General features: G+C 60.1%; 1 protein-coding gene across 1 annotated transcript; it reads right to left on the bottom strand.

Moving 5' to 3' along the window:
• Positions 1-230: 230 nt before the first annotated feature.
• On the bottom strand, positions 231-4,715 carry RGS19 (regulator of G protein signaling 19). The gene is made up of 5 exons (XM_071759552.1): positions 4,583-4,715; positions 4,050-4,186; positions 2,552-2,626; positions 1,498-1,732; positions 231-552 (listed from the first exon to the last, which is right to left on the bottom strand). Exons 2-5 carry the CDS (start codon positions 4,148-4,150, stop codon positions 364-366), a joined length of 600 nt encoding a protein of 199 aa, XP_071615653.1. The 5' UTR covers positions 4,151-4,186; positions 4,583-4,715; the 3' UTR covers positions 231-363.
• Between the last annotated feature and the right edge of the window lie 5,489 nt (positions 4,716-10,204).

Raw genomic sequence — 10,204 nt, forward strand, 5'->3', positions numbered from 1 at the left:
TGGGGGAGAGGGGATAAAGTGACCTCTTCAAATGGGGGTGCAGGTGGAGCTGGGGGGTGCTGGGTCCCAGCACGTTCCCAGGAGCATCCCCAGCCAGCAGTGGGGACAGGGCAGGGGTTCAGTAGTATGAGCCACCCCGAGCTGTGCCACCAGCCCTGGGGACAGTCCTGGAGTGTGGCCCAGAACGTAGAGTGACAGTTCATAGGTTAAAAAGCTAAAAACTTGAGGGTGAGCTGGCAGGGAGGGTGGTGGAGAGGAGGAGGAGGAGGCAGCGGCAGGCACCAAACCCCCAACCAATCCACCCTTGGCCACTGGTGTCCCCACTGGTGTCCCCAGCAGTGTCCCCACGGTCTGTGGGTGTCCTTAGGACTCGGAGGAGGAGCGGGAGATGCTCTGGAGCAGGGATTTGTATATGGCAGAGTTCAGGAAGCGGGGGTAGGAGTCTCTGTGCATGAGGGTGTAGATCTGGAGCTGAGCATCGTCGAAGGTGTGCGAGGAGGGCTCCTGCATCTTCCTGTTGATCACCTCCCGTACCCGAGAGTCCAGGCTCACCTGGGGGGCAGGGAGAGAAACAGGGAGGGCTGAAGGATTGCCAGGGTAAGCCCCCTCCCCAGGGCTGAGCCCCCCAGCACCCACCCCTGGGTGAGGTGGAGTGGTCAGACATGGGGAGACCACAGCACGTTCCAGCCCGGAGGTTCAAAGAATCCTGGAATTGTTCTGGTTGGGAAAGATCCTTAAGATCACCAAGGTTCCAACCATTAACCCAGCACTGCCAAGGTCATCACTAACCCATGGCCTTCAGCATCACATCTAAATGGCTTTGAGATCCCTCCAGGGATGGTGATGCCTGGGCAGCCCATGTCAGGGCCTGACAAACCCTTTCAGGGAAGAATTTTCTCCAAGTATCCAATCTAAAACTCCTCTGGCACAACTTGAGGTCATTTTTCTCTCCTATCACTACCTGCACCAGAGTCAGGATGTTTGGGAATTGGGGAGGTCTCAGGGTCTGGTCCTGCATCCCCTGGCTGGGCAGGGGGAGGTGGGTTGGGATGTTCCCAGCCTGGGGATGCAGAGCTGGGATGCAGCAGCTCCTCAGCCCACTGGTGCCCTCCTCAGGTTTTGTCCCCACAGCACAACACATCCCAGGGTCCTGCTGCTTTCGGGGAGGGACTGGGGATGTCCTCCTCACCACCACCACCCACAAGCATGAAGCAAACCTGTCACCCTTCCAAGCTGATCCCCAACCACCCACCCCATCCCCAGATGCGTGCAGTGGGCAGCCAGGACAGAGCCATTCCCCTACAAAACACCCCCAGCCCCATTTTTATAGAACCATAGAATGGTTTGGGTTGGAAGGGACCTTAAAGATGATTGAGTTACAACCCTCCTGCCATGAGCAGGGACACCTTCCTCTGGGCCAGGTTGCTCAAGACCCATCCAACCAATTTTAGCCCGAGCTACACCCCCAGGAGCCCCCAGAGGGGCTCTGCCTCCTACCTCCTTGGGTGAGAGGATGGAGATGTAGTCCTCATAGATCACCCTGGCCTTCTCATCGATGGTGTTCTTGTTGCACTCAGTTTTCAGCTCCTCACAGGCCAGCCAGAAGAGCATGTTCTCCTCACTGTACTCAGTCCTCAAAAACTCTCGGAAGACGTTGCGCCCCGCCGGGCTCTTCATCAGCTTGTCAAAGGATTGTGCCCAGCCCCGTACCTCCTCCGGGCTGGGTTTGGTGCTGCCAGGTCCCAGGGGAGAAGGCAAAGGGACAGGGTTAATGACCAGACCTGGGGGACACACTGTGGGCTCCCTCCCTGGGCAGCTTGGCCGTGCTGATCCCAAAGATGTTCCCTGTGCTCGCACCGAGGTGGTTCCTGCTCAGGTTCCAGCCTCGTGGAGGCTTTGGGAGGTCACTCCTGGGGTTTGTCCTGGCTCTGCTCAGCCAGACTGGAGTGTGGGCTTGGTTCTCTGCTGAATTTCCCCAGCTGAGATGTTATTTTGGTGCAAACAGGACCAAAAGTTCTTTCCCTTGTGGAGCAGCAGCTCTGAGCCCCCCCAGCTGGGAGAGGCTGAGATGGCTGCAGCATCCCTTTCAGCTGGGGAGGGAGGGAGGCTGCTCCCAGCAGATACCCATTAGCTGCTTAATCAGGGCAGGAGCAGTCATTATCAGAGGCTAATTAACACTTTTCACCCCTGACCTGGCTGTGCCAGACACTGCAGGGAGCACCCACAGCTGGACCCATCCCTCAGGGAGTGGGTGCTTGGTGCTGAGCATTCCCAGAGCAGGGAGCCTGTGATGAGGTTTGGCCCTTGGGCCGTGGCCTGCAAGCTGCTGAGGTCCTTGTGTGCCTCAGTTTCCCTGGTCCAAGAGCCAGATTAGCAGAGGTGGCTCCGGGCTCCCTGTTTCTTGGTGGGAACTGGGAACCAAGTCCTGGCACCCCGATCCCACTGCCCACCAGCAGGCAGGATCAGGGCTGGGAGTCATGGAGGGTGACAGAGGGGACTGTGCCATGCTGGTCCCCACCAGCTGTCCCCATGGTGCTGCCCCTGCACTCACCAAGCTTCACAGTTTGGGATGGTCTCCAGTTTGGTCTCCCGGGGTGCCCTCCACGCTCTCTCCCGGTCCTCGTTCCTAACAAGGAGATGGAAAGGTAGTCAGGGGTGTTGGGGACCCCCCCAGACCTCCCAAAGCCATCCCCTCCTCAGCATCCTGTCCCCCTGGTGCCACCCCAGCTTCTGGTGCTGCTGAATACGGGATGGTGGCACCAGAACCTGGGGGTTCCCATGTCCCCTCCTGTCCCCCCTGTCCCTCACCCCCAGGGGTGCTGGTGGCACAAGGGAAGAGCTCCCTCCAGCCAACTTCCCTCAAATTTCAACTCCTGGCACTGACCACAGAGCTTCCTGCTTGCAACACCCTCCCTGGCCACTCACCCAAAATTTTATGTGCAAAGTGGTGTGGGTGAAGCTGTGGCCATGTCCCTGTCCCTGTCACCCCCAGGGCTCGCTGCCCGGCACGCCTGAGCCCCAAAAATGGTTGGCACTGAGCAGAGCTTCCTCCTGGAGTAGGGCACAAGAGGGATTTCTGTCCCATCTCTGCTCAAAGGCTCCTGGAGAGATGGAGGAAGGACCCAGGGAAGGGTGACCCAGCCTGGGGCAGTGCCCAGGAGGGCAAAGTTTGGGGCAGGTGATGATGGGAGCTGCTCCCTTGCAGCTCCAAGGGGAGAAGACAGCATCAGATGATGGGGGGGCCAAGGATGCTCTGGGGGGGGTGCATGAGGTGGGTGCTGGGGCTGCTCTGTGGGTTTGGATGGGTTTGGATGCTCTTTGCTCCTCCAAGCATTGCTGGTGGCTGTAAAGCCCAAAGCTGCTGCAAGCTTGAAGCCATCAGCAGTCCTGGAGTGGTTTGATGCTGAGGATGGAGAAGAGCAGCCAGGCTCTTCAAAGTCTGAGCTATCCAGAGAATAAGGGGATCCTGAGTGAGTTTGGGATACTTGGAATGTGGCTGGTTATGTCCTTGGCTTTGGGCAGCACCTGCTGCTCCAGGGCAGAGCTTCCCAGGGGGGCACCCTGGACAAGGGATGGGCACTGAGCTGTGGCACCGAGCAGGGAAACCCAGCTCTCCTCCTGCTCTGGGACACTGAGCTGTGACACTGGGCAGGGAAACCCAGCTCTCCTCCTGCTCTGGGACACTGAGCTGTGACACTGGGCAGGGAAACCCAGCTCTCCTCCTGCCCTGTCCTGCCTGACACAGGCACCAAACTCATGCCCAGGGACCGCACTGCCTGCTCTTGCACAGCACCCAGGGAGGGTAAACTGGGGATGCAGAGGTTGAGTTTGCTGCCATCTACTCCAAAACCCCAGTTACACCCTTCCTAACCATTTAACTCTCAAATCCCAACCCATCACCAGCACCAAAATTGGCTGTGGAGCCCCCAAGGGTGGGAGCTGCACCGGGAGCCCTGTTTGGGCAGCAGCCGGGTGCCAGGAGCATTTGGTGCTGTCCCAAGCAGAGGGAGGGGAGGTGGCAGGAGGGCTGGGGGGTGTTGGGGACATACCAGGAGCAGCTGCAGCAGCAGCACCAGCAGAAGCAGCAGGCGTTGGGGCGGTGGTTGCTGGTGGGAGGCAGGGATGTCGGTGAAGTCTCATGCCGGGACATCGGAAGGGGTGGCACCGAGGACGCGGGTCCTGCGTTCTGGAAAGCAGCAGGGCAGGGAGGGGGTGAGCAGCCTGGAGACAGGTATCCTCCCCCCACGTGGAAAATCACAGAATGGAAGGGTTGGAAGGGACTGTAAAGCTCAACCAGTGCCATCCCCCTGCCATAGCCAGGGACACCTCCCACCAGGTTGCTCCAAGCCCCATCCAACACTGCCACAGCTTCTCTGGGCAACCAGGGTCTCCCCATCCTCCCAGTGAAGAATTTCTTCTTAATTTCCAATCTAAATCCAGCTTAAAACCTTCCCCCTTTGTCCCATCACCACACACCCTGGAAAAAGTCCTGGTAAAACACCCGGAGGTAACCAGGGGATGCCGGTGAGTGACTTGCTGGGATTTACTTTTGGCTCCTGTTAGCCACTTGTCACCACCTCACCTGCGTCCCAGCCTCATACACGGTGGAGGGGGTTGGGTCGTGCTCCGGGGGGTCTCCTCCTGCTCTTCTCTCCTCCCAGCCTCGGGGTGAGCCCTGCCGGGACCCCCCGGTTAATGTCCCTGCCGCCTCTTGGGTGGAGCCTGCAGGAAGGGAGAGGATTGGCACCTTGTCACCTTCACCAGCCCCACACGTCACTCGGGACATCCCTCTGGGCAGGGCACAGGGCTCAGCACCGCTCTGAGACCTCCCTCAGCCCCCCCACGCCATGCCCTGTGCTGTGGGGGAAGCGTTTGGAGCCCGGGATGGGGAAGTTGGAGCCACTCCAGGGCACCATGTGAGTGGGAGGAAACGGAGTGGGTGGGACGGGGAGTTTCAGAGCTTTGGTGCTGAACCAAAACTCCCCCTGTGCCAGCGTTGGCTGAGCCTGGCACTCTGCTGCAGAATGGACCCCTCCATGCCTGCCTCTCCCTGCCTGTCCCAGCCTGGAGCAGGGATGCTCCTGAGGCTCTGGGCAAGGTGCTGCAGAGCCCCTGGACCCCCCCAGCACCTGCAGCACTGTCTCAGGATGCTCTGGGTCTCATCACCCTGAGTCTGAGACACAGCAAGAGGGACAGAGCCAGGGAGTGGGTGCCAGATGGGGACAGGGCTGTACCCAGAGCCCCTCTGAACCCATGGGTGCAGCCCACCCTGTCCCCAGCCATCACCCAGCAGTGCTTTCCCTCAGCTCCTTGCCTGGGCTCTACCAAACCCTCCTGCTGGCTCCCATCACTTCTGCAGGAATGAAAAAGGAGAGAGCCTGCCTTTCACTCCCAAATGTCCCTATTTATAGCTCCCAGTGCTGGCACGATGGCTGCAACCTTGTCACCCACCCCAGCAGCAGCAGGGCTCCACTCCCTCTTGCACCCAACTGCCCTCAGGTCCATTTAACACCCCACTTTTTGCCCTTTCCTTTGCATCCTCCAGCCCCACCATCTTCCTCTCCTGGCTCCTGATCTTCCCACCCCAGTGACATCCCCTGGCCCACCCCAGTGTCATGCTGGTGCAACCAGTGACGATGCTGCAGGAATGGGGTGAGCAGGAGGAAAACCCCAAAGCAAAGGGGGTGTGGAGGCAGAAGAAGAGGGGTAGCATGAGGGGACATGGTGACAGCACGTGGCATCACTCTGAGGGTCTCCCTGCTTGCCCTCAGCCCAAAAGGGCCCTGGGGAGGCAGCAGAATGGAGCAGCATCCCCAGCATGGAGCAGCCTGTGGGGTGCATTCAGCACCCGTTCAGGAAGCAGGATCAGGTCCCTGCCCATCCTGGGTGCTGCAGCACCCACCTGGGGACACCTTGGCTGCATGGGCTGCACCCAGGGGGATGGGGAGGAGAAGGAAGGTCCAAAGGAGCCCTCCAGCACGTGGCACCGAAAGGCAAAATTGGTGTGTTCTGGATTGGCACCCAAGGGTGATACCATCACCTTCTGGATTCACAGAGCTTGTTTCCTGGCCCCATACACCCCTTAGCACCCCCCAGCACCCCATCCCACCCCCCTGGCTGTGTCTGGGGCAGGGTCTGGCTGCCCCAGGGCCAGCAGATAAGGAAGTGCTGGTGGGCGGTGGAGCCTTCGAACACTGGGGGGGAAGGCAAGGCCAGGAGTGTGAGGCTGAGAAAAGAGGAAGGCTCACAAAAAAGGGGACGTTTCACCAGCACAGAGAAGAGACACCCCAAAAGGCCACCCTTGTCTGAACCCTGTGAGCTCCCCCCAGGAGCCTTTGCCACGGCTGCCTGGTGGCTGCAGCATCCATCCTGGCAGCCTCTGGCCACTGGGTGATATCCCTGCCTCATCTCCTCCCCAAACAGAGAGTGGGGAGGACAGCAGAAGTGCTCCCGAAAATGGCTTTGGAAGGGAAAGGTCCCCTTCCACCAGGGTGCTCCTTGCTGGGGCTCTGGGTCACAAGCACCCTGTGCCCTGCTCACTCCTGGCAGGGCAGGAGCTTCAGCAAAACAGAGGTGCTGGCAAACACCAGCCCTGGAGATGCCACATCCTCCATGCACCCCCCTGTCCCCAGGCACCGGGGACAATGTCCCCAGGAGCTTGGCATCCCACTCCCACTCCTGGCAGCCTCCCACTCCACCCACCCGGAGGTGGGGGCACAAACCACCCCGAGCGGGGCAACCCCGGCACAGCCCGTGCCCAGCCCCGTGTGCCCACCCCCCCCTGTGCCACGGGGACCCGGAGGGGGGGAGGGGACACTTGGGGGGCCACCATCGGAGTGTCCATACCTGCAGCCTGGCCATGGCGGGGACCCTGGCAGGGTGACCCAGGTTGGCTCAGGGGGTGGGTGGCATCGCCGGGTCTGAGGTCAGGGAGGTGGGAGAGGAAAGAAAAAAGCAAGAGAAAAGAAAAGCGTCCGAACACATCCTCTCACAGGAAAGGGAGTGGTGAGGGAAGTGGCAAACTCAACCGAAGAGTTCAGACCTTTTTTGGGAAAGCCCCGGCAGGGCCCGGCTGCTCTCCCCGCCGCGGGGCCGACATCCCACCGCGGTTCGGCAGGGTCCATTCTCCTGCTTATCCACCCCTCGGCAGGACCCAGAAGCTGCCACAGGAACCAGGGCCCGTGGGTCAGGGCTGCGGGGCCAGGAGGAAGCGGCTCTGCCCGGGAGGGATGAGTCCCCGGCACCCAGCTGCGGCCACTTTAAAGAGCCGGTGATTCCCTGCCACGGGTGTCCCCGGGGCCGTGGACACCAGGGAGTGAGGGGGTGGGCAGGGGGTGGGTGCTCAGGGCTGGGCTGAGGCAGAGCCCCCCACAGCACCGGTGCTGCCAGTCGGGGATGGATGTGCCAGCCCTGCCTGCCCGGCTGCAGGGACTCACAAAGTTGTTTGGTTTGGGGGTTTGTTTTGTTTTGTTTTTTTTTTGTTTTGTTTTGTTTTGTTTTTTTTTTAAATCTTCTTCAGGAAAGAAAAAACTAAAAAACAAGAAAAAAAACCCACACGCTTAAAAAAAAAAAAAAAAAAAAAAAGGTGATGAGAGAGCGCAATCAGCTGCTCAACCTCCCTCTCCTTGATTCAATTCTCCCTCAGCAGCGCTGCGGGCAGAGGGAGCTCCGGGCTCAGCATCGCGCCGGAGACTGAAACCAACTTGTGGTCTCTGCCGGCTGCCCGGGTGGAAAAGGGGAGAAAAGGGGATGAAGAGGAAAGGGGAGGATGCCAGCACCCTCCCCCACCCCCACTCGGTCCCGTGGGGCTTGGCCGGGTGCCCATCCACGGCACGTGCCGGTTATCACCCGGACGCAGCCACTTCCCCTGCCACCCCCGGGGACCCTCAGCTCTTATCTCCTCTCTTCTCAACACCAGCACCCAAAACCCAACCCCCCAGTCACGGCACTGCCACCCCCAACCCCATCCCAAACCTCCCCCTCCTCACCCAAAAGTCCCCCCCCACCCTCCCTGGTGTGGCTGCTGGTACCCACCCCACCTTGGCTCTGTCCTGGTGGGTGCCCAGCACTGCTCTGCTGCTCTGCTCATCTGAATCTCCTTTATTTTCCAGATGATTTTCCAGGATTCTGGTAAATAGATGGGATTTCCAGGATTTCTTTTGCCACGGCCAGGTAGGGCCAGCTCTGAGGGGATGCCAGGATGTGGCTGTGCTCCCACGGCACCCATTGGCACCGAGGGGATTTTTATTCTCCAGCCACCCTACAAGCTCTCTGCTCCAGGAGAGACCTTCCCTTCAGATTTTATGGGGCAAAACTGGAAGGGCAGCAGCTCTGATGCCCATCACAGCCCCCCCCGGGGATTGCTCAGCCGTGGGTGATGCCCAAACCTCCCTGGTGTTGGCAGAGAGACCCCCCCCCTGGCCAAAGCACCCCCAGGGATGGTCCCCACCACACACCAGCAATGCCTTGGTGGGGACCAGCACTGAACCCACCCCCCCCTCTCCATGCCTTGCAGGACCTGCAAAACCCCCATCACCTGTAGGACCGGCCCTGCTGGATCCCTGTGAGCAGAGAGCAGCAGCCCCAGCTGCCTCTGCACCGCTGCTGGATTCTCCAGTGGCTAATAAGGGCTGAGCCCAGCCTTCAGCTTCTCTGCCTCCTCCCTGCCTTTCTCCTGGGAAGGATCCAGCACCTCTGACTGGGGCAAAATTTGGCTGAAACCCAGTGCCACCGAGTGCACTCAGGAGAGGACAGAAGGGCCAGCAACTCCCCCCTAGGACCCCCCTCTGCTGGGGTCACCCCATGGGCAATGGGCAGCCACGCAGCCCCACAGCTGCCTCCGGCCCCCGCAGCCACCCAGCCACCTGCCAGAGGCACAGGAAGTTTTGGGAGCTATTTTTAGACCTTGCTTCCCCTCCTTCCCCCCCCTCTTTAGCAATCTCCTAGAAAAAAAGCCTGAAGAGGTGATGCTCAACCCCCCCACCCTGTGGGGCTGGGGCTTGGCTGACCTCGGTGCTACCAGCACGGAGGCACCAGCTGGGTGAGGTTCCCCTGGTCCCACCAGGACAAGGAGGTGACAATATTCAGGTGGCTGCACCCCAGCTGTGTCCCCACCACCCTGCTGAGCCTGTGCTGCTGATAATAACAGCAGCAGATGTGTCCCAGCACGTGGTGGCAGTGAGTGGGCACCTCGGGGGGAGTTTCTCTGCCTGGCTGTGATTTTTTTTTTTTCCCATCCCCTCAGACTCCAAGGGCAGGTCCTGGTGATGGGAACAGGGAGATGCTGCAGCATGGGATGGGGGTGATGGGAAGAGGGAGGGGGTGATGGGAAGAGGGAGGGGGTGATGGGAACAGGGCTCCTGTGCACCTCGAGGGCCAGAAGTCTCCGGGCACCTCTCCTGCCAGGATAAGGATGGTGCTGAGGTCCTTCTCCAGAGAGCAGCCATCTCCTCTGCTCCCTGCCCCTCTCCTTGCTTGCAGCCAGGATGGATTTCTGCCCTGAGCATCCTCCAAGCCCTCCTGAAAGGCCCACAGGAACCTCTCCAACACCTGCTGGAAAGAGGCAAGTAGACCCGTGGCTCTGTCCCTGCACGGCCACCCCCAGGTGGCACAATGGGCACAGCACTGCCAGCACCCTGTCCCTCTGGCCCTGGCTCTTGCACTGAAACGGGGTTAATTATTTCGTAGCATAAAAATAGCACCCACAACAATCAGCTGGGGGATTTGTGCTGCTGCCAGCAGAGGTATCACGGCAGCGCCGAGGCACACTCGGGTTAAGCATTTGGTAATGATCCATGGGAGAGGAGGAGAAAGATCAATACACAGCAGGGATTAAACTGCACGGACCATGCACGGAGCCCGGAGGCTGCTGGGAGGGAAGGGAAAAAGGAAAGGGAGGGATATGGCACGGGCATGGCAGAGGGGGAGAGCTGAGCTGGGTGGGTGTCGGGGTGCTCCTCAGCACCCAAGCATCCCCATCCCGGTGTGGGCAGCACCCTGTACCCCCAGGGATCACGGGGCAGAGGAGGGGGCAGCAGGGGTAATTTGGGGGCTTAAGGGGGATCAAGAGTAAGGATTTGCCTCTCACAAGAAAACGAGAAGCCAGGCAGAGAATCAACCTGAGCTGGGGGATGGAAAGGAGGGAGCCTGAATCAGAGGGAGATGCTGGATCAGCAGGGTTGCTCCGAGTGATTCCCGATGTGGC

Source organism: Heliangelus exortis, chromosome 16 (assembly GCF_036169615.1).
Source record: "Heliangelus exortis chromosome 16, bHelExo1.hap1, whole genome shotgun sequence".
Classification (NCBI taxonomy): domain Eukaryota; kingdom Metazoa; phylum Chordata; class Aves; order Apodiformes; family Trochilidae; genus Heliangelus; species Heliangelus exortis.

What these genes read in the sequence shown, in the direction of transcription:
- RGS19 (XM_071759552.1), bottom strand. Translation starts at nt 4,150, where the DNA reads ATGTCCCGGCATGAGACTTCACCGACATCCCTGCCTCCCACCAGCAAC. An exon ending in ATCCCAAACTGTGAAGCTTG is followed by an intron (nt 1,733 to 2,551) that starts GTGAGTGCAGGG and finishes GGGACCTGGCAG; the next exon opens with CACCAAACCCAGCCCGGAGG. An exon ending in CCATCCTCTCACCCAAGGAG is followed by an intron (nt 553 to 1,497) that starts GTAGGAGGCAGA and finishes CCTGCCCCCCAG; the next exon opens with GTGAGCCTGGACTCTCGGGT.